General features: G+C 40.9%; 1 protein-coding gene across 4 annotated transcripts; it reads right to left on the bottom strand.

Moving 5' to 3' along the window:
- Window positions 1–225: 225 nt before the first annotated feature.
- On the bottom strand, window positions 226–23914 carry CEP57L1 (centrosomal protein 57 like 1). Of its 4 annotated transcripts, XM_075087419.1 has the most exons (12): window positions 23795–23858; window positions 20709–20832; window positions 11037–11181; window positions 9186–9365; window positions 8481–8602; window positions 7952–8068; window positions 7587–7664; window positions 5744–5842; window positions 4955–5032; window positions 4620–4849; window positions 2827–2971; window positions 226–727 (listed from the first exon to the last, which is right to left on the bottom strand). In XM_075087419.1, the coding sequence occupies exons 3-12, from the start codon at window positions 11176–11178 to the stop codon at window positions 497–499; spliced, it is 1422 nt and encodes a 473-aa protein (XP_074943520.1). In that variant the 5' UTR covers window positions 11179–11181; window positions 20709–20832; window positions 23795–23858; the 3' UTR covers window positions 226–496. The 4 variants fall into 4 exon arrangements, with proteins under 4 accessions (XP_074943520.1, XP_074943518.1, XP_074943522.1 ...); XM_075087417.1 differs by lacking the exon at window positions 20709–20832 and having other exon boundaries at window positions 23795–23914; XM_075087421.1 differs by lacking the exons at window positions 20709–20832; window positions 23795–23858 and adding an exon at window positions 20556–20672.
- Between the last annotated feature and the right edge of the window lie 85 nt (window positions 23915–23999).

The raw sequence follows: 23999 nt of genomic DNA, 5'->3' as shown, positions 1-23999 counted from the left end.
TAATAATAATAATAATAATAATAACAATAATGAAAAAGTAGATAAATAAGAGACAGCACCTCTTCTTCTGCCTCACTTACAATGGTCTGAATTTTCAGTTACTAGAGAAAAGGAAAACCACTGTTTTTATTTGAACAGCAGCACTAGCCCATGTCATTCTGGAAAAGCAAACTCTAAGTAACTCCTTGGCAGTGGGTGGAAAAGGATGCCAAAGATCACATACTATTTTAAGTTTAGAAAAGGTATAAAATTTTATTTGACACGTTAACAAATAAACACTTCATTAATCCATCAAAACACTTTATTACAAGTCAGTTTAGTGCAATTATAGCTACCCCACATGAAAGTTAATTCTGAGGTGAACGAACTGACCTAGTAGTGAGTAGATGGTTTAGAATGTAAAATGCTATATTTATTTTATTTTTAAAATGTATTTTGTGAAATTAAAAGTTTACTAGCCGTCAGACAACTTCAAAAACTTCTAACACAGTAAACTTCAGAAGCGTTGTTCCCACATGATATCACCTTTTTTCAGTGTTGACTGAAGTTTCTGCACATTTTTTAACAGCTGAAGAGAGCTTCTGCTTTTCTGCCCAGGACAAGTTTTAGACATATTTTCTCTTACAGTGACTGCAATCTCCTTTGCTTCCTTTTGGTCACCACACTTTAGTTTGACAGCAGCTGCCCCTTGCTTCAGTTTCTGAGTTTTTCTCTTTAATTTCTGCACCTAGGAAGAAGGATTACTAATTAGAATGTTACACACTCGGAGGACCTATAGCTGTAGAGCTTACTGGACTTCTACCAGACTCCAAACTGAAGATTTCTTAGGGACATTAAAAAAAACCAAAAAAGTTTAAAACCTACTACTCTTGCATGCAGTTGTCCCAGTGTAACAGAAAGCACTACAGAAAACTGACCTCGCCCACACAGAAAGCATTACAGAAAACTGACCTCACTCACACTCAATAGGGTGTTGAACCCCATCACTCCCTAAGGTAAAAATGCTTGCTTGAGAGAGATGCAATATCATCTGTTACCAATTTATATTTACAACAGTCTTTTTCCATTTCAGATTGTACTACCCTAACAAAAAAAAAAAAAAGAAAAAAACCACACAACAAACCTATAAAATGTATACTGTTTATTATTGGTTACTGTATCTAAGCAGTTTACTTTTAAGTCTCATAACAAAATTGGAAAACAGAATAAATAGCGTTGCTTGCTAACAGAAGTTTTTTTTTTTTAATGTGAAATAATAAGTCTTGACTTGTGCTTGGCATGAAAAGGTCACTCCTGAAGATAAAATTAGGCTGGATGCACTCCATATGCCAATTTAGGCTTTAAGTCCATTTCTAAAAATAATTACCTTTAATTGCATTCTAGAACATATTATTAACTGTGAAACACAGGGATGACTACAGCATTTTTAGTGCAACAGGTTCTAAAAGCAGAAATATGCATCAGAAATATTAAGATTGGTCTGTACAAAATACAAACAGAAACGTCTATGTGCAAAGCACCAGAAAAAAACAATATAGGCCCAGGGTTACAGGAGTGGCCTGCATTAATAACCAGGGCATGATGGACAGTAATCAAACAAACAAACATGAAGAATGTGCTATTTACATCATGACCCTAAGGTAGGCGTGTTCTCTGATAAGGCTGCACCAAGAGCACAGATGACTTGCCAGCAGATCTGCACCCTGATAATAAGGCAAGGATGACAACAAGGTTGCACCACATTGTATGTGCTATTCCTCTTATCATCATCCCAAAATGAAGGCAGGCTGTAGCCATGAAAATATGCAAAAGGAAGAAACAAAGGTGCAGTTGTTGTCCATTGGAGGATGAAGTCAGCAAGATTTTGAGGCAAGGAATAACACCATAATTGTTGGCTCCTCAAGAATGTAAGATATTCATCCAAAACACAGTTGATGCTGCCAAGAGAGGCAGTGAGGACTCAACAGTCCATGTCCTTTGTCCATACTGCTAACATGCAACTCTGACAATTCTACTTTGACATAAGCACCTTTGTGCTTGTAATTACATGGACAATAAAAGGTTTGAGTGAACAAAATCTATCAAATAATGAATGTGAACAAAATTAGTCAGACTTAAATTAACTATCACTTCCCCCTTTCATAAGGCCTCACTGAGTTTTGTTTCCTGTATAAGCAAAGTTCTTAGGTGAGTCTATTTATCTTGAAATATAAGATGAGGATTAGAAAACTATCAGGCAGAACTATGGCTTGCATTTCTTATCATATGTTCCAAATCAAATTGCTACAAAAGGGTTAAGCTGTTCATCTAGAGAGGAGCGATTTTATACGGCCATATCCGAAAAGCTGTTATCTATGGCTCTAAAACAAATACTGACAGAATGCGTATAGGTTAGGGGTTAAACAAAACTGAAAGGCTTGTCTGGCTATGACTTTGGAGAAGCTGTGGTCAACAGATTATTTGGTTAATAAAAAACTTCCAGAGGGACAGGACACAAAGGAATGAAATCTCAGCAGTCTGTCTTAACACAGTGGGCAGAAGTGGTAGACTGAGCAACCCAGCTCTGTATTGCAGAACTGCTAGAGGGCAAGAAGTTTTCCCACTAGCATACATACCTAGCTGCCAGCTGTAAGCACTTTTTTCTTGATCAAAAGAAGGAATCAGAGGTACAAGAACACCGAGCTAGCAGTCTAGTTAATCACCCATACTGGAACATCCTGGCTTAAGCATTCCAGTGGCATTCTAGTTAATGACAACAGGAGGCAGAGTTGTGGCAGCCTTTCAACTTGAGTGTTACTACCTAGAGATTTTACATCTTATTCTTACAGTAGCCTGATGCTTTTTCAGCTTGTGTATTTGTTCTCCTTTAACCTCCATTTGTTTTACAAGGCAATCCAGCTCCCGTTCTAGGTCTTCACAAACTTTGGAGTCTTGAGTCTCCTGTATCTGCTTCAGAAGTTCTTGATGCTCACTGTTAAAGACAAGAATGCCACACTAAGTGTTCATGACACAGTCTCTGGCATATCTTTCAATACTTTCAGTGTATTGCAGGCGTTGCTAGCCATTTTGTCCAGAGTACTGCAATCTAGCATTTTTTACCCCCTCACACAATACACATCAATCTGGAATACATTCACAAAAGAAAAGTTTTTTCAGTGAGTCGGATCTTCTCACTCCAAATTTGTAGCTGATGTGCATCTTATTCCTCCCCCTTGTCACAGTCATAACAACATGTGCAGTGGTGTACAAAATGAGAACTTGGAAAGTGAACAACAGCTATGCAGTATGGTATTTTCACTTCCTGCTCAATCTAGTGCAGATTTTGAAAGCTTAGTTTAACACAGAAAAGTATCATTTAAACTCATACATTTAAGTTACATTTTTTCTGGCAGATAAATTAAATTAAAATATTCTACTCAAAAAGATTTGCAGTGAGGTGTGCTGGTTAATTAAATCAACCAGCTTAATTAAAACAAATTGTGCAGATCTGCTTGATACCTAGATATCTGAATTAGTCAAAAACAGAGACCCTCTCTTAGATAAATAACCTCTTTACAAAGGTCACATTTTCTTTTCTGACTTCTTAGTAACTGCTGCTCCTTGACAGTTTAATTGAAGCAACTGGTTGTTGCTATTAAAAAAAAAGAAAAGCCCATCCTTGAATTGCCATGAGTAAGCCAAAGCTTTTTGAAGAAGAGATTGGTTGCCAGGTTAAATTTTGCCACATTAAGGACTTCAAACCAATGTCGACACCCTAACTGGTTTAATCAACACATCCTCCTCTGTTCAAACCACAGCTCATTATGCTGACATGTCTACTATGACCAGCTACATAGCTTTGGCCTACAATACTACTAGCTTGCATTAATGGGAAGATGCCTAACAACACAAGGTGTAATCCACATTTACTTGCATGGCTAGAAGGATATATACACTCCCACCTAAAGCGTTAGCTTCTTCCACACCCTGCCCGTTTTCTGTCAGGAGACTGTCCCTCTTTCACAACCCCCTTGCAGGACTGGCAAGTTCTCCAGCCGTCAACAAGCAATGGGAATGAACCCCAGACTGTCTCAGCACAAGGACCCATCAGATACGCATGTATGGAGAGAACACAGAAAGAGTAAGGACAAAGTAATAGGCTAGATGTTGTGACAGGACTATTCCTGCCAGAGCTGTACTAACCTATTTTACCACCCAGACTGACTGCATGCTGCCGGCCTACTCAACGTTAACACTGCCTTTGCAGCCTTCTCCAGGAGAACATTCTTGGTCTACTCTGTAGATCTCAGAATATCTTTAAAATTTCTAAAAAGCACAGGCCTGAAAGATTTTTCATTTGCTGCAGCTGTTACTTCAGTAGCAGCTCGGTTAAGTACAGGATGTGGAAGCAGAAAAACCCAGCTGAAGAGTAGGTTGCTTACTCACAAGATCAGTTAAACACCACGATAGAAAGAATTTTTTGAATGAGGAAAATCCTACCAGTCATGTCTGCTCAGGCCATTCTGTCAACAAATAGTCCTACACTTAAAACAGTCTAGGTTCGACTTTAGCACACCTGTAGCTTCACAGGGCTCCCACCGAAGTCACTTTCACTCATAACACCAGGGTTGAGTACTCACAAGCTCATTTGGCCCAGCTCGTCTTGTATGGCCAACAGAAGGTCTGAAAGACTTCTGGTGGCAGCAGGTGATGTGGAGCAAGAGGATGCAGATTTTGAAAGTGCACTGCGTCCTGAAATCCCAGACGGAGCTCCTCCTTGGACCCGTGATGACATAAGTGGATTGCGATGCTTCATAATATGCAACACACTTTGTACGTTTGCACTAACAGAATGGCTGGAACTGACAGACTAAAGCAGAATTATGAAGTCATTTACAGAAGTGATTAACGATTACAGTAGAGACTTTTTCAAACTGTAGATGCCAATTTAGCAAGACCATTTGGTTTCACTCACCTTCCCAGCCACAAAAGGTAGTTCACCAGCCTTTACATGTAATTGTGAAAGGTGCATTTTCTCCATTGTAGGATTTCTCTGCCATAAGATAGACAGGAAATTTCAGTCTGCTGACCCAACAGCACTATCTTAAACTTTTGGTTTTTTTAGTAAGCAAAATTCAAATAAACAAGCAGTGAAATGCATCATCTCATTTTCCCTCTGGTTTAAAAAAAATAATTTCCCTCCTGTATGTGGAAGGAGTAGGACCTTCTAGCAGCTGAGTCAAGTAAATTTTATTCCAGATGTGTTTAGCAGATAGCTTGATAAATAGGTTGATGTTAAAGAAATTGAACATTGCTTACTTGAGTTTGCAAAACCACAGTTGCAAAATTTTGACTGACCTGTAACATGTGTTGCAAAATGAATTATCTTGATTTCACCAATCCCCCCAAAATACACCATCCTAAGATGCCTCGTTAAAATTGCTTTGGAAACAGATTTTGCCAGAAAAACTGAAAGACTGCTAAGACAGGACATGGGGGATGGCAGTAAGATTGTAACAGAGGTCATTGTCATGCTGGTAACGGAAATTCTTCCAGTGAGGTGGTACCAGACTTAGCCCAGTTTCAACTACCAAAGGAAATTAAAAAAAAAGGAGGTATTCAGCAATGTTCTTCTCTTCAGAAATGGAGTAAAGTGCAGCAGACAAAACAAGTACCTCTTACAACACCATTTTTCACAAATTCCTGTCTCTGTGAAAGTCAGATGCTATCATCAACAGTATGCTAATAAAAACTTTCATGTTACCCTCTTAGTTTTTTTCTTCTTCCCATTTTCTGTTTTAGGTTCATTTTTAGATGTTACTGAAGACATAAAAATTCTGTTTATCTCAACTCCTGTTTGAAGCTGTAGGAATGAGCAAAAAAGAAAACAACCATTTAATGTAATATTAGAAGTACGAAATCACATGGTCTAATTAATTCCCTCTTTCATGCATGGATGAGAACCAATTAAGGGCGCTACTAACCGTCCTGCTTGGAAGGCATAAGCTACACTTAAAAACTGAACAGATTACTAGGATGGCAGGGTATCAGGGAGATCTTGCAGCTCGGTCTTACAAGTCCTTATTTTCATATTCAGCTGCAGCAGCTGTATTTTTCCACTGTGATAACCAGCAACTGAGATAAGCCAGTCCTGTTGCATGCTGGGGATCTGATCATAAAATCCAAAGAATATGAACATTTGGATTTTACAATATGGGGGCAGAGAGAACTGAGACCGTCTATGTAACATTGAGGTCAAACCTGCTGGACAATCCTCACATTGCTCTGTAGTTCAAAGTTGATATCAAGGCCCATGATAAACTGGATAATAGCCATTCCCAATTAAACACAGGACAAGAACTTTGTTTTGGCATGTGTAACAGTTACTGCTAAATAATGCTAGAGGTCCATCACAAAAGTGAGATTATTCTGGGTTTTCTGTCACCAAAAGGACGTGAACCACCCCACACCCTGTGTCTCCTAGCCCAGATCCAACAGACCTAAATTGATCCTGCAGTGAACTAAGATGGTACTAATACTAGTTTAGGACTCAGTTTACTACATCTTAGTCCTTTCTTGAGCAAATATTTATATGACTGCTAAAGTCAGACTACCTCCTCTGGGAAAGTCATTCTTGATATGTTTCTCAGAAGACAAAATCCCCATACTAGGCCTTCTGCTCTGCAGCAGCAAGCAGTTTAAGGAAGAAACCCAAAAACTTGCAAGTTTTCAACTGTGTCGTTCCACCAGATTCTGGAGGTGGTCAGATAACTGGGCTACAATCGGCATGTTATTTCAAGCTTCATGGACTGATGAAAGCCCATCATCCTTGGATGAGGTATAAAAACTGACAGTGATGAATTAATCTAAGCTGTCAGCTTTGCTTATGGCTAGGTTCTTTCAACATTATTCTTCAGCTCTGCTTCCCCCCACCCCACCCCAAGGGAATGCCACCACAACTGCTCTCTTTCAAAACTGCTACTTCTCACTGAAGTGAGGTCTGGAATACCTGAAGCTACTTCACCCCTTTAACAAAAGGTTTCTTTGATTTTGCTCTCTTTGGCAAATATTCCTCTCTCAGATGGATGGTGGCCCAATAAACTGATTATGGCTTCACAGAATAATGAATTATTCAAGCTCTCACTTAATGAACAATGTAATGGTATCACTGATTAGAGACTTTTCCAAGTATAGTCCAATGTATTAGATTTCAGCAGATCTTAACAAAAAAATGAAAACAAACAGAATAAGCAACCTTCCTTGAGGTATAAGGTTTCTTATATGACCACTTTCTAGTTACTATAAGTTAAGGTTATCTGATTTAGTTGCAGATTCTCTAAAAATTAATTTTATACTCAGATCACTTATAGCAGCTTTGAGGCTGATGAACGGTATCATTAATACAAAACCAAGTGGAATCTCCCTTGACTGAGATATGCAACACACCTGGCAAGCTTTCTACTATGTAGTTTATAACCGGCCCAGGAGTTCTTCCAGGTAATAAACATGTGGAGTTTAAATGTAATAAAAGAAAAGGTATCTTGGACAGAGAGAATAGCTTTCTTTGGTCATAAAAAGTAAGATAAAACAAAAGATTTTCAGTCTACCTGAGCAGTTTTTTCTTGTATTAGCTTATGCTGATGCTCTTCTTTATAAAGCTTTTCTTCTAAGTGTTTGATCTTGTCCTGAATTTGAAAGCAAGAACGATTAGTCACACTTGTTTGCCATGCTGAATCAGAAGTCTGAAGGAGCTTGCAGTTGTAATCTGGGATAAAACAGGACTGTAGAAATTTTTAAAGCCCTGACTGAAAAAGACTAATGCAAACAAAGCCAAGGTGGCATTCAGTCAGGTATGTTTTATGATCTTAGCTTTAACAGAGGAAACTTTTGCAAAACTTAGTACTATTAACAGTATGCCATACAATTTACTTCAGACAAATGACTTTCAGACTGTCATTCCATGCATGCTTACTTCTGCAATTCTCTGAGTAGCAGTAAGTTTAAGACACTCTTCTTCCAGCATTTCAAGCTTTTCAAGTTTTGCATGCAGTTCCAACCAGTTCTGATCTTCCTCTTTCTGAAGTTGGGCCTGGAAAAACGTAAGCAAGAATGGAGTTGGCAGCTGAATGGAATTGTTTCAGACAGAAAAAAAACACACTACAGTAAAGGTGTTTAACTAGTTTGAATTTCATATTTTTTAAATTGCAAAGTGATGAAAAATATCAGACAGACAAAGAAGACTTAAGTTTCCAGCAGCCTTTTTGTCTACCAAATGTGCAAGTATTAGCATGGTTTTGCTCATTAGGAGTCCCACCTAGGGAGTCTTTTCATACAATTCATTGAACAGTTGTCATCAGCCAGTCAGACAGTAAATTTCTTCTGTTTGCTACCACCCTGAGCAGAGCTGAGGAAAAATGATAGCCATAGAAAAGTTCAGATCTTACACACTTCTGTACTTTTTAATTATATCACTACTTTGTCAGTATGGTAAAGGGCTTCACCTGTTGTTCTAACACCATTTTCTTTTCCAGTTCTGCACTGGAAACCATTTTCCTCATGTAATCCAGCTGTTTCTCCAGCAGGGAGCAGCGGGATTGTGCTGCATTTAACTGCACGCTTATATCTACAGAGAGAAACAAAGACATTCAGTACAGCAATGGGAGTTACACATTTAGCCAGTCTGTCATCTCATTGAAGAATTCTCTGTCTTCAAAACATGCAAGAAAAGTTTTGTTAGTTTGAACAAGTCATGTGGTGAAAATATATTTTATATAAAAGACATGAGAATCAGAATGTTTTTCCAGAGCTAGTCCCTAATTTGAATTCCAAACCTGTGAGCACTGCAGTTACTTTGATTTATATCAGCAGATATCTAACCAGAATCTGGTTTCTTCCCTTCCCCTCGCTTTTCTCAAGTTAGCAGTGTTATACATGTAAGCAGCTGCTTGCTTATTATAGGAGTTAAACATACCACCTGAAATCTGCTTATTCTTTAAAACAGCTTTTTGGGTTATGCAATACTTGGTTAATATATGTAAAAAAAAGATCTCAGCTTGATCCACAGTTATCAAGCTCCTGCCCCTCCCCAATTCTGAAGAAAAAAGAAAGTGGGGGGTACATTATTAGCAGTTTGTCAAAACAAACACTCCCTGGATTATGCAGTCTTGGAGTTGCTGTGGCTACACCTTATCACTCAAGAGAAATACCTTTCCTCTGTTGCATCAGTTCTTGATGCGCTGTGTCCTTTTTGTATGATTCATGCTCTAAGGCCTTCTTATAATGAGCAGCTGCTATGGAGAGGCTGCACAGATTATCTTCAGCCTGTGACTTCTCCAACTCTAGACGGCGGATCTTCTCTTGAAGAGTTTTCAGGGCTGCCACCACAGCTAGCAAACAATGCAACAGTAAGAATTCCTATTATTTTTTTTATTTTATTTTTACACAACACTTCAAACAGCAAAATACTACCTAAATTTTTGTCCTAGGATCACTCTTAAGATGCATTATATTCCCTGGCATTACACTAACACATCCAGAATGTATCTGGGAGAAAATGGACATGGTTAACTGCATAATTGAGGTATAAAGCACAGGTCCCATGAGTAAAACTATTTTCACTCCAAATGGTAGCAAGCACAAAGAAATCATGGCAAACTGAGTTTGACAAACCTGGGACTTATGTTTACATAGAAGCAGGGAACACAGGTCTCCAAGTTAGGCCACAAATTTTGGTGTAATGCAACTGGTGTGGACAGATTAAAAAATAAAAGATGGACTTGCCAGGGGGTAAATCAGATACAAAGGGACATTTTACTAAAGGATGCATTTTAAAACTTTATTGTTTCAAAAGGTAATGATTCAATGTCTAGTTTCTTGTATTTGATGCTTCTGCAGAAACAAGTCTGCGAGATTTTGCTTTTAGCCTCCAATCAGTATGTGTCAAAGTTATGCCAAAAATAAAAGTTGCAATTTCAGCTATGAGGAAGAGTCTACTAGCTCTCCAAAAACTATACACACCTGTGAAAGTTTAAGACATATCCTCTAATGCGTCAAGGTTCTTTTCTGCCATTTTATAAGCCTCAATAGTTTTCCTGTACCAATTCTCTCAGTGGAGGAACACCCAGCAAATATTGCTAGCTCCATAACAACTCTCATCAGCTTATCATAACCCTATTAGAATAAAACTAAAAAAAAAAGCAAAAAGCAGATACCCAGAAGGATGAAGTGGGACCACTTCTGTCTTTCTATTGGCATGCCAAACATTTAAACACTTAGCTGCATAACATTAAACTGAAAATGTTAATCAAAAAACTCCAACCTCTGTATGACAAAAGTTTACTACAGAAGTCACAGATTCTTCAAATGGAAGAACAATGATCACACACACACACACAAAATATGTCTGTGCAATATTGCAAAGTTGCCAGTGATAAAAATACATGAATGGTATCCTTGTGGTTCACTGAGCTCTGCAGATATGCTAAGCCACCAAGCATATGTCCTGTGAGATCCAGGGAGTAATCATCAGTTAAGGCACAGGACAATCATAGTGGACCCATATTTCATACAGACTAACTTTCATGCTACTAACTTTTCTGAGAGTCTGCATTATTCAAAAGATCTCCCAAGGAATCATACCACACAAAAACACTTAGAAGTGATTTTAAGCTAGAGGAAGTCAAATAGCATTATAGAAAGACGATTTCAAGTCAATGTACCATACTAATGATCTTTTTTTGCTGTATTTAAAGTCATGAACTGCTTCTGCTGAGTTTGAAGCATTCGCCTTTGCTTTTAGAGGAAGTCTGACAATTTTAAGTTAAACAATTTTCAAAGCCAAAGTTTATAAGGATGTTAGAAGACTTGCAGCAGTTTCCATTCCAGACGTATGACTTCAGGGAGACTACTCCCTCAGGACACATATACATCCTGTCTCAATGTCAGTCTGATAATCGCAGCAAGTCATTGAACTGAGTAAAACAGAATGGGGAGTTTGTTCAAGAGACTTCACATGGAACAATTCAAAAGACCACTTTAAGGACATATTTCGGCTTTACCTTGGTTATAGGGGATAGAAGGCCTGTCACCACCAACAGTTGCCAACTTCTTTGGTTCTATATAAGGAAAGGCTGAAGGAATCATCTTATCTGGTGGCTGAAGAAAGCTTCCTATGAAACTGTTCTTTGATTGAGAATCCATAGGCTGTAAAAAGAGAGCTATTTAATGCCGCTAGCTCTTAAACAGACTATGTAACTTCTCAAAGTATGTCACTGGACTGTCCCTGGCTCTGTTTATATCAAACCAGACCACATGCACCAAAATAATAATTAACAGGCCCCCCGCCATGAATCCTGCATTTTAACACAATTCCAAAACAATGCCTTACATAACATTAAACTTAGATCCCCTTAACCACCCAAAATTTTCTAAGATTTTTCTTGGTGCTTTCTAATAATTTATGCTGATTTTTGTCCTTTTAAAAGTCAAGGATTAACAACATTTTCTATTATCTATTTTATGAACTTCAGTGTCAGCCTCTCAGTGCTCCCTGCGGAGGAAGCACTCCAAGTTTTACAGCCTGTTTTCATTTGCAGCCTCCTTAGTGTTCTAACACCTATCTTTTTACATATGGTTTTATTACATAATAAAGACATAGTTCTCCATATTTAGTGTTGAGATAACAGAAGGATATTTAGCATGCAGTATCTCCAGCATTCTCTCCATTATTAAGCATATGTATTAAGTCCTGTTTCTCCACTCCCTTTCTGCCCCACCCTTTCACATTCCTTATTTTATCAGAAGCACATTTGAAGACAGTTCACACCCTGTCAAATAGTGATTTTTCTTGATACTCAAGACACAGAAAGTTAAACTTACAGAAAGTGCTTTAGTCTAATACAACCTCCAGTTAGTTATTGCAAGTTTTCAATCATACCACAGCTACCTAGCAAAGTAGTACCAAGCATTTAACTTGATACAGTGTAAGAAATGAAGAGTACATACAGCTTCAGCTGATAGAAAAACAGCTTATTTGAAGGTTCAATGATATAACAATTATGGCATCACTTAAGTTTAAAATACAGGGCATGCAACTGGAACAGGCTTCCCACTTGGGCAAGGCTATTTATAGATGCTAGTTCCCAAAAAAGTCACCCAAAGGAAGTATCTAGTAACAGGAGGAAGAGACCCAAACCAAGACTAGAACTTGCAGATGAAGCACACCCCTGGAAAAGCCATTCACACTGGGTGTGCGGGGAAGAAAGTTTTCAATAATGGAAAAAGTTTCCAGGAACAACTCTTCCAGCACTGTTTCTGAGGCTGTATAAAAAAGAAAAATCATCCTCCATCCACACCGCCTCTTCAAGATACACACTAAACCAAAGGTACATGGAAATACTTCCTTCCTCCTCCGAGTTGTCATCACTGAGACGGTGACATGAGCGTCTCTTTGACAGGGCTTGCCTGACTTGGTGCTAACGCCCCCACGGCAGATCCCACAGTTCAGGATTCTCCGCTGGCACCAGCATGGCCCCCCAGCACCGGCACAGTCCCCCCAGACCCACAAGAAGAGTGGGGCTGCCCAGGCTACTCTTGCAACATGGGCCTTTTCCGGAGAGTTCCCCGTGGGGGCCCGCCATCCTGCCCCAAGCCCAGGCCACAAGCTCTCAGCACTGGGTTGGCAGCTGCAGGAAGCCAGACATGCTGCCATCTCTGGTGAGAGGTCCCACCTGGTGACCCCACCACATTTATGGCCACACAAGCTGTTTATGGGCTTCCACAGCTCTGTCCTGGAGGATCAGGAAACACCGCACAGGGACATCTGACTGACTCTAACAACCAGCTAGGCCAGACAGGCGTATCGGCCATTTCCAACAGCACAAGAGGCAGTGGCAGTGAAGGGCACACACCAGGGAGCAGCAGAAGTCTCAATGTACAGATGAGAGAGTCCTGTGGCCATAGGCAGGGTCAGGGCTGAGATAGGAGAGGAGATGGGCCTGGCATGGCACAGTGCACCAGCACAGTATCCCACAAAATAAGAAATAAGCAAGACTTACCAATTTTCCCATTGTTTCTCAATCTTTACATGCTGGTGATAAAAAAGACTAACAAAGTCCACAAAAATACACATATGCACATGCAACAAGCTTCCTACTGCTGCTGTGAACAGGGGAAGGCAACTCTGGAAACTCCAGGGGAAAAAGGTCGGTTTTGCTCATGCCATCTAACCTTTCATCAGTCAGCATAATTGGAGACTTGCTTTTCCGACGTCCTCTGGTGGAACGTGGCTCCCTGGCATGCCTGCAGCTGCTACACATCAATTAGTTTCCTTAATACTGTCACATAAACAAATTCTGCCGTTTCCAGGGAGATGGGTCTGTGGACAGTTGTAAGGAGGGCAGTGATCCGAAGCAAATAATGAATAAGAAAGGGAGGGAATAAAGCACCAGAAAACTTGTGCAGATCCATGAATTTGCCAGCACAGCAGAGGGTAATATGTACCCTGTGGCTGGAGGGGGGAGCTCCCCAAGCTACCCCAAAAAGCACAGGCTCAGCAAAGAGTGTGAGGGAATACAAAGCCACCCAACCGACACACCTGTGTTTGCTGTTCACATAGTTACGGATGCCTTGCTTTGCCACAGCTTCCTTAGACACAGAATGTGTGTGAAGTGGGCTGAGGGAATGCTTGGAGGCTCTGCCAGCTTTATTAGTCCAATAGAGGTGCTCTGGGGTAGACATGTCCTTTAATATCTTAGCAGGTAAATACAGTTTATAATAACCATCCTGCACAGTAGTCGTCTCTACAACACTGCAGGCCTCAGGCAAGGACACAGGCCAGGAAAAGGACCAAGTCACACCAGCAAGACACCACCAAACATCCTGACCACTTTCAGCCCACTAGGACAGGAAATCTATCAGGAAATAATTAAGTAGCTTGATGTATGTTTGGACGTCAACTATCCTACCATCAACTTTCTCCCACACAAGTATTTAAGTTTCTGTAAAACCATCACAGACAGGTTTGCTTTTTAAAATGGGTTACAAGTCCCACAACCGTTGCAAGCTTAACCTACCACTCTTTAATTCCATGCTCCCCTGGTTGCTGGCACACAGCCCTAGAGAGGTGCTTTAAAGCAGATGCTGTATCATGGCAATGTTTGTACTAATGTAACTCCACGAGGCTTAGGGGGATTTAGCACTTGAACAACACTTGCTAAAGCAGCCAAAACACTGTTGTTTAGACAAGTCCTTGGTTGAAGAAATTAGTGTGGTTGTTTGAGTTTGGGGAACAGCCAAGGGAGAAGTATGCATATTAAACGGAGGATAACAAAATATTCTGGTTACAGGTGGAGGGGAGGAAGAAGGAAGAAATGCCCTACTCCCACCCCAGCAGCCTGCACTGCTGCGGGGATTGGGGTGAAGCACTTGTGTTGTGCAAGTCACATCTGTGGTCACTGTCAGCCCTTTGGGTTTTTTAACCAGAACAGACTCAACCTGTGTTGGTGGACGCAGTGGTCACGGTCAGATGCCCAGTGTTATTTTACACAGAAAAACACAAGTAGACGGTTCATACATACCCTGCACCAAGCATGGGGCAATCTAGTGCTGCCTGTGGGCCTGCTGTTAACCATCAGCCTGGCCTAGCCACCTATGTTGTCTCCAAGCCTAAGCCAGGAGGCTCCTAGAGAACAGTGCCACACAGGTGCAACCCCGTGCACGGTGCATGGTGGCAGGCATAGCAAATTAGGTCTGTGACAGCACTGCACTAATGCAATTACACTGCCTACCTCCTGCCTTGCTGCAGCCCATGCGCTCACCCATTGGGTGTGAGGATTAGCAGAGCTGGTCCCTTCAGCAGGACCACTTCTGCCTGTTGGCTCACCGTCCCATGTGGGCTGGGAGTGAGCTGGGACAAAGGCTGTTGGGGAGCAATCCCATCCTCAGGTTTGTACCTGTATATGTGACTTTCATGCCTCAGAGGAGAGCAAGTACCCTAAGACAAACCTAATTTCCCATTTCGTCATGATCATGTAAGTACCAATGCGATTTACCTTTACACTATTTATTTTTGCTGAACATGGCCTGCACTGAGTGCCAGAGTACTGGATCGGGCTGCCGTTAAAATCAATTGGAATTTTAATTACTGCTGCCTAGCACAAGTAAGCATGCCGATAGTATGGAGTTACTGAACACCACTGAAATCCTAAAAGTTACAGAAAGACCATTTATGACTTCCTCATCCTCCTCCATCCTGTTTCTCCCCTCCATTACTAGCCACATAATTTTAAAAGTTTCAGAAAAATTTATTTTGAAGTTAAAAGTCCAAAAATGTTTTGCCATATGTACAATGGTGTCCCTTACTGTAAAGCAGCATGTGGAAAAGCTTTTTCCACATGTGAACTACAGCAGATTCAGGGAATAATGCTGGCTTAATAGTTTCTCAAAAGATATACGCTAAGGGAATAATGTGATAATGTAAGCAATGCTTCCACTAAGTTCTCCAATGATTGTTACCTTACAGAGATTCTGGTTCATTAAAATCACCATGAGGGCAACCTTTTAGAACCAAAGACAGAGGTGCTGTCAGAACACCTTCAAAGAAGAAAAACAAAAAATGGATCAAAGCATTTTTCAGAAAGAAATACAAAGATATCTATCTTCTGACCTGACCTACTGGGCATGCACAATTTATAGTGGGGTTTTTTTTCATAACTGAAAGCAAAGTCACAGATGAATCAAGGAATGATTCACTGTTTATGTGATATATCTTAAGAGAAATTCTGAAGAATTACCCCAATACAGGCTACACCAAGAAAATCCCAGAATGCTGGCTGCCTCCTTGTCTATTTGAGCCAAGCCTTGCTGGCAAAAGGTTATATAAGAGGACATTTTTGTGACACAGTCCAAATCGGTTTATTTTTTTCCCCTTTCACTTTCCTTCAAGAACCAGGGAAAAGCTTGGTCAGCTATACTAGCTCTGCTGCAATGCTCTTTCAGCCTTATTCCTGACAAAGAACAGCCCTTCCACTGACAAAAAGAAATAAATAATGTTGTAGGCAAACTGCATTGTTGTTTTGGGAACACCCAGTCTCTAGCATCCTGACACAACTGCTTTAATCAGCCCGAAACATATGACCTTGCTTAGGACATATCTAAGTAACTGGTACTCATGTGTCTTTTTTAATCAAAGTGTGTTAGAAATGAAATGGTGACAGCTGCAAAACTAATAGGAAGTGAAACCTCATTGAATCAATAAGGCGTTTCAACATGTTTTTAAGTTCTGTTGAGTCCCACTTTAAATGGGTTTAGAACAAATGACTAAAATTTGTTAGAGCAATTAAGGAACTTGGGATTTTTTTTAAAAACTGATGCAGGCAAATCCACAGGAGTGAGTTTGCTGTGCAAACTGCGAGATACAAACTGACGGTCTCAGAACTGTACATATAAAGGTTAAGTGCCCAGTTTCTTTGATACTACTGTAGCAAGACCTATTCATTCCTGAATTACAAGTCTTATGCAGAACTTTCATACAATCATTTTTTTTCAGTCTTAGAAGAACAGGACAATAAATCACATTCTGTGTTTTCTCATTACACTGTATGTATTGCAAAATGTGATAAAACCTGGTATTTTAATGAAAACAAACCTCCTAAGCCTTTTATTTCATTGTGTCAGATCTTCTAAGCATTCATACTGATATTTCTCTAGTTCCCGCCTGCTAGAGATAAAAGACAGAGGACAAAAAAGAGGAAGAAAGAAAACAGAATGAGTTACACAAGTATGCTGAGAACAAGGCAAAAAAAAAAGACAAACCAGGTTGGGAAAAACCAGAGTTTTTTTTTGAAGACAATTTGTTTAGGATTGGGTTCTAACCTGGCAGTGTATCAAGCAATCTTGGGTCACAATGTCATTAGAGTTTTGCTGTTTTCTTCAATAGCACAGCAGACCCAATTCCTCATTAAATTGGGCCTTCGTTCATAAGTGCATGATAAAATCATATTCAGTACTTTGTGGGGAAATCAAGTTGATGGAAACTGCTTTAACCTGTATGAGCAGATGATGACTGAACTTAGCATTCAGAGGAGCAAGACTGCAAATTCCTATCTAGTAACCAGATGCTATGTTAGCATGAAAGCATCTGGCCTGGAATAGAGTGTTATCAAAATAATTACATTTCTAAGTCTTTAATCAGACCAAAGTAATTAAATATACCCTTTTTGTAATAAGCATCAAACACAAAACCAAATACTATAAATGGTCACTAATATACTTCCTTTCTTCCCTCGTAGTTCTGTTCCTCTTACCTTCTCCTTTCATCTACCCCCACTTTATAGTTGCTTTTTCTTCCTCATCTCCTCTCTTTCCCTTGTATTTACGTCACCCTATAGCTTTGCTCCTTGCTCTTCTTCCTTCAGTCTTCTTTTTCTCCCTCTCCCTCTTCTAGCATAAAAAGTTAGGGTTTTTTTCAAAGTAAAAAGGGCCATTTTTCCCACACAATAATAACTATCAAGTTCCTTCCCTTCATACTTAGGATTCAGTTCCAACAGATGCTGTCTGCTTTTAGTACACTGCCTGATGTGGACACTGAAGGTGCTCTCCTCAGTACTTTCCAAAAAGTTACTTTTTCTCCCCACTGTTAATTTCCGATAATGATGGCATCACACTGCCTCACTTCTCTTTACCCTCAGAAATCTGCTTTTGCCCATTAGATTGGAAACAGTTCTCACAGCTTTCTTAAGAGCAAAGCGGAGTACGTGAGTCCTGACAGATGGGCAGGCAGGAGGAAATTACTGGCTCTGGCTATTGACCCTTGATAAAAAAGAGGAAGACTTTGCTGTTGTGGAAAGGGAAGGTTTCCAAGGGTGCAGCTGTCTCCAGTATAGAAGACTGCGTATCTGTGTGCAGGCAGAATAACTAGGGATTAGAAGGGCAACTGCAGAAAGAAAAAGACATATTAGGGTAAGGTGGGGCAAATGTAAGAGTGGGTTGAAAATACAATCACAGTGAAGAAATGTAACGAGGTGGGGGATGGTTATTGCAGGTACTGACTCATTCACATTAAACACTCTTACTGCATGATAATTTTCACCCTTTATGTCTCAAATATTTAATGGGATCATTGAAAGATGGTTCTGAACGTTGCAACTTGCCCTCTAGGCAGATGAAACACAGATTATGTCCCCACCATTGCCCTGGAATTTATTTTCAAATTGTTCATAGGATTTGTCTCCTTTTACCTACTACCACCCCTACTTTTTTTTTTTCCACATATTCCTGTGCTACTGATAACTAAGCACTTGGCAGGGAACAAGAACTTCATTCTGCATTTGTCCATCAGGCAAGCTAAGAAAAAGAATGAGAAAAAAAATACTATCAAGGAAAAGATAAGTTTCGCTCATGGCAAGAAATGAATCTCAAAGTCATCTTTTGTCAGCATCACTTGTCTTTAAAGATGCAGAAAAATTGCAAGCAGATTTGAGTCAGAGCAACCCTTCAATCTTATTTTGAGACCTTTTTTTTTGAAGAATAATTTTAAATAACATCATCTGTTTACACGACTCAGAATATTCATAGCAACTCCAACACATCCACACTCTGCATCTTGAACAGGCAGAAGTATTAATGCCAGATAGTTTGTTTATCATATGGTATAATGAGTATTCAAAAATGCAAAAATGGTCTATCACTACTTCTGGCCTGAGTTGTCTGGGAAACTTAACAACATTGAAAGCCATGCAACAGAATACTTGTTTCGTACAATCTGCATATTTAAACTTGCATGACTTCAGAGATGCCGAAAAATCTGAGTAAGATGCCACAAAATTCTGTACAATGTTGCATATATAAAACTAACTTCAGTTTTTGACTATAAATTATTTGAGACATTTCTCCCCTATTAGCGAGATGCAGTTTCTGACTACAAGGTAATTCAGTGGATCTCTAGGGACTTGACTTAAATTAGTGCTATTCTGTGTGACCTTAATAAATCCCAGAGGGATGTGACTGATAAGGGACTGATGTTCCAGGATACAATGAGCCTTCCAGCCTCAGGGCTGAATCCCAAGTTTGGTAATAACTGGCTTACATTCCCTGCACCTGAAAGAAGCATAGGTATACAGCCAAAACAAGCAGCATGCTCAGCAAGGAGCTTACAAAAGCTGCGTGCGGGGAAACTATGAGCCTAGATGTGTGTGAAGTCCCATCCTGGTGCTTGGCACCTTTGTCCTCTTGGGACTCAGAATTTGGAGTCCTTTTCTGGTGGTGAGTGCCAAAATCTGTTCTTTAAAACAATGAATAAAGAGTCCCTGTAGCTTCTCTGGTCTGTGACTTCACTTCACATGGCTGCTGGCCACCACATTTTCCTTTGTGTTATTACTGGAAAACACCAAGGTCTGCGTTAACAGCCTGCCAAAGGTGTTTAAAAGGCCTAGTGGGCTGTCAGGAGATAAAAAATTCCCAATAAGCAGTGTTCACTTTCTTTTAACATGTAACTAGAGGAAATAGTGTCCATCTTCTCTAATGTTGTTACCCAGTGGTTAGAGCCGGGAAGTGGGAGTTCCTGGGGAGCATTCATACAGCATCCCTGACCACCATGCTAGACTGGGAGGAGGAAGAGCAGGAAGGAAACAGGGAGTCACCACCTTTTCGTTTGAAGTTACGACCCTGTTCAGACAAGCATGTAATAGTCTAGGACAAGGAGAAGGCAGCTGAGGCAAAAGACAGAGTGAAATAAAGATGTTTCTCTCTCACCTAGTTTAATTGTTGGAAGAGTCCTGCGTTTTATTTATGCATTTTTATAGTAAGTAGTCCCTGGATAAAAAACAGCACTGGCTTGGGAGTAGCTACCAGAACCCAGAGGTGCCTAAATTTCCCTATGTCTCCTTCCTCACACCAGTGCCACAGGTTTGCCATCCTTTCCAATAGTGACGCAACTGCAACAGGTGAGGTGATGAATGCTTCCCTTCCATTTTGCAGCCCTTCTGAGCACCTCAGACACTCTCCTGGGAGTTACAAGATGTTGATGTAAATCCCTTTGAGCTAAAAGCTGATTCCCTCATCACTGGGTTACTGCACTGAAGGTGAGCACTTCACCAAATGTAGCTGGGCGCTGAAGCCAGCTGTGGCTATAACAGAAGAACCTGACTTGTTGGGCTGAGAGAGGCTCCTCTCAGCTGGACCTCTCTTGGAGCTGCTCTGCCTACTTCCTAGACCACAAGTGGGCACAAAGGGGAGAGAGGTTGCATGATGCCCAGCTTGGGGCAATTCTGGACATTTCTATCCAGAAAGAGACTAGCAGAGTTCAGGTGGCTGCTCAGCAGAGTTTTTCAGATCTGAATCTAGTTTACCCATGCTTTTTTCTGGGGTCCAGCCCTTAGTCTTTCAGGCTACATTTATACAGTTAAATGGAGTATAGTCATAGAGTTGGCAAAGTACAGCAGGACTTTATGTGGCCTGTAATTCTGGTACGTCATAGCCCAGCTCTTCTCAAAGCAACCCATGCTTCAGTGTGAAACTATTCCATAGTCTTTCTGCCAGAAAGATATGGTCTCCTAAGAAGAAGCTGGTGGCTAACTTACCCATCCTTCCTACATTTGTGACCTCTAGGGAGGCAGGGTGGCAGACTTTGGTGCAAACATACACAGGCAACCCACAGTAGGCCAGAACACATGGTAGGTATGAAAACACATGCTCAAGAGTAAAACAAGGCCACATTTTCTCCCACATCTTACGCTGCAGCTTGCTCAGTCATTGAGGCCAGTCTGTTGGGATGGTACGTGAATCTGGGCTTGACTCTAAGCTTGGGCCTCAGTTCAAAGACAGTAGAGGAGTAGCCTCTGGCATTCTGGTATCTCTCTGCAAAACAGGAGTCACAGAGCTTTGCTTCCTCAGAGGGCTGCTGTGAAGAAAACTGCATTAAATACTGTGGAGTGCCCAGATACTGCATCAACATGAAAAAAACCCAGATCTAAAATGGGAGGGTGAACTTTTAGAAGAGAGCAATCCCATCCTAGATATTTACTAGCTGGAATGAAATAAGCCTCAACAAAACCAGGTGTAAATAAAAGCAGTTGAAGGAATCTAATTTAAAAAGCAGTTCCTTCTAAGTTGCACAAGTTATCCTGTGTTATCACTAGTTCTCCAGAAATCAGCTAAGTGAGCTCTGCAGTAAAGTGCTCTTTTGTGACATACAGAAGCTGGAATGCACTTTAAAAAGTAAATATAATTTAGATCTTCTGTCTTAGAAAGGACATGAATACAACTACTTTATACTGTATTTTCAAAAAATATTTCTGCATTTGGGTATCATTTGCATATGGCTATAGAGTTTCTTATCTAGTTAAAAAAAGAGGGAAGTTGATAAATCATCAAGGAAGGAAATACTGAGGTTTAAAACAGCCACAAATTTGTTTTTCTTCAGTTTATCATCTTAAAAACTCAAATGCTGTAATTCTGGATGAGTTGCCAGATTGTTTCCTTCATAATTCTGCCTTTCTCTTACCCATTCTTTAGGGATCAAAAACAAGCATATTAACTTCAGTCAGCGAACACTCAAATCAGGCAAACACATTCCCCTAACTTCAGGCTCTGATTAATTCCGCTGGTAGCCTTTGACCTTGATTTCCACAATGTCTTGCAGTATATACAGAAGCTTGACCTGGTATCGGAAAACTGCAGAGATTTGGTTTGGAAAAAATAAAGCCACCTTCATCTCCATTACCAAAGTGCTACATTAAAATCTATAAAACAAAGGGCTGAAAATCTGAAGTTTAGGCCTTGGAGCCAGTTTCACAATCTGTTTCCTGTAGCCAGAGTTCATTTGCAGCCAGTGGAAAAAACAACTTCTAAAAGATAAAAGGCAGTGCTGTGACTTTCAATCAATCTTAGCATTCAGTGTGGGAATCTAGCCGTACTAAAGTCTAACACCAATGCTTCAGTTCTGATTCTGGTTCCCTTTATTGATTTATTCCCTTTATTGATTTATGGATGCATGTAGCTATTGTCAGAGACACCCAGCAAGCGCAAACTTATCACAGTAAAAATGAGATCTATCCAACTTCTGAAGATCAAAATTTAGATAGAAAAGTGAGCATATGTGACATGCCTATTCACAGGAAAACTGGGACACCATAATGAGTGACGACAGAACAGGACAGGAAGCTGAAGTGGTAGCTAATGTTAAAAAAAAAAAAAAAAAGCCACCCAACATAAAAGGCACTGGCAGAATTCTTTTCTTTGAACCCATCAGTTATAATGGGTGGAGGCCCTGGATGCTTACAGAAGTCAAGACTCACATTTATTACAGGTAGTGATGATTTCAGTAGATATATTGTTCACAAGGGTGCCAAAGGCCTAGAGGAAGCAGCTGCATGAAGCAGTCCAGGCCTGTCCATGCAGCCGAACAATGGTTCACAGACTCCTTTTAGAAAAGATTTTATGGGAAAAAGAGATTGGTCTTCCTTGAAAAGTATAGGTAATGATAGAATGACACTTATTTTGCAAGCTCGAGAGAAACCATGCCAGAAAACAAAAGGAATGTCAGATGAAGAAACCAGATTCTTTAGAAATAAAAGAGCTGTTGATGGCTGGTGTTGGTGAGCCAGCCCAAGCTCTGTTCCTGGATTCAGAAGTGGTTTCTGTGTCTTTCTGTGGTATGCGAGTAGCTTGTTCTGCATTTAACTTCAGTTTTGAGGTTTGAATTTTAGAGTGGGAAATGTGTATGTGAGAAATGCAAAATAGTTATACAAGACCTCATAGGCCCCATGTCCTGTGTCTAATTTCCTTGCAAGTGTTCTTTTGCCTTTCAGTATACTCAGAATTGTAGGTTTATGATAGCTTTAATGTGACAGCTGCAAATGGGTGATTCTGCCTTTGTCTATGTTTACTTTAATGTCTGCCAAGAGGTAAATTGGATCAAAGTAGTGACTTGGTTGAAATTAACTTTATTTTTAAAATGCCTTTTTTTTTCCTGCAAAAGGGAAGGAAGGAGACTGTATGGCCAGAGAAACAGCAATACCAGCCTGTTTGGTGGCAGCCTGCACTTCATCACAGAACGGTTGAGGTTGGCAGGGACCTCTGGAAGTCACCTGGTCCAACCCCCCTGCTCAAGCAGGGCCACCTAGAGGCAGTTGCTCAGGACAATGTCCAGATAGGTTTTGAGTATTTCCAAGGATGGATGGAGACTCCACCACCTCTCTGGGCAACCTGTGCAGTGCTTGGTCACCCTCACAGTAAAAAAGTGTTTCCTGATGTTCAGAGGGAACCTCCTGTGTTTCCGTTTGTGCCCTGGTCCTGGCACTGGGCACCACTGAGAAAAGCCTGGCTCCATCACCCTTGCACCCTCCCTTCAGGTATTTATACACGTGGATAAGAACCCCGCAAGCCTTCTCTTCTCCAGGCTCATCAGGCCCTGCACAATTTTGATTTTAAAACTCTTGGATTAATTTGGATTAAAAGACTGTGGAAATGTTGACCAATTTGAATATTCCAGGGATCCCCCCACGCCCCCTTTTCATTTTCAAGTGGTGCCATATTTCGCTTGCACCGTATTTTTCCTTTCTGCTAATGTGTTTACTCAGACCGCATCAAAGCCTTCTGTCGAAGCGTATATCTGATAAGTCACTGAAGTCGCTTAAAACAAGTGCGTGTTTAATTTCTTTGCCGGTTCAAACTTCTGAAGCAAATCCACTACCGGCAGGGCTTTATTCCCGGCTGTTGCCAGCCGGCTGCTTTCGGTCACCTGTTGCGGGGGAACACGAGACAACCAACATTAAGGCGAAAAACCTGTGCAGAAACGGCAGTGAACGCCCTCTCTTACCCCTGCTCGGCGGCGTCCCGCGTGGATTTAGGCGCTGGCGGTGCGGACACCCCCGGAGCCCCCCGCGCCCCGCGCCCCACGCCGCGCGCTGCCTGCCGGGACACGTAGTGCCCCGCCGCGGGCGTGGGGCCGCCCCTCGGCCGGACTACACCTCCCAGCAGCCCCTGCGGGCGCTGTCGCCCCCGTTTCCATTGGGCCGCCGGCG

Source organism: Phalacrocorax aristotelis, chromosome 3, assembly GCF_949628215.1.
Source record: "Phalacrocorax aristotelis chromosome 3, bGulAri2.1, whole genome shotgun sequence".
Classification (NCBI taxonomy): Eukaryota; Metazoa; Chordata; class Aves; order Suliformes; family Phalacrocoracidae; genus Phalacrocorax; species Phalacrocorax aristotelis.
This window is presented reverse-complemented; position numbering and strand designations above follow the sequence as displayed.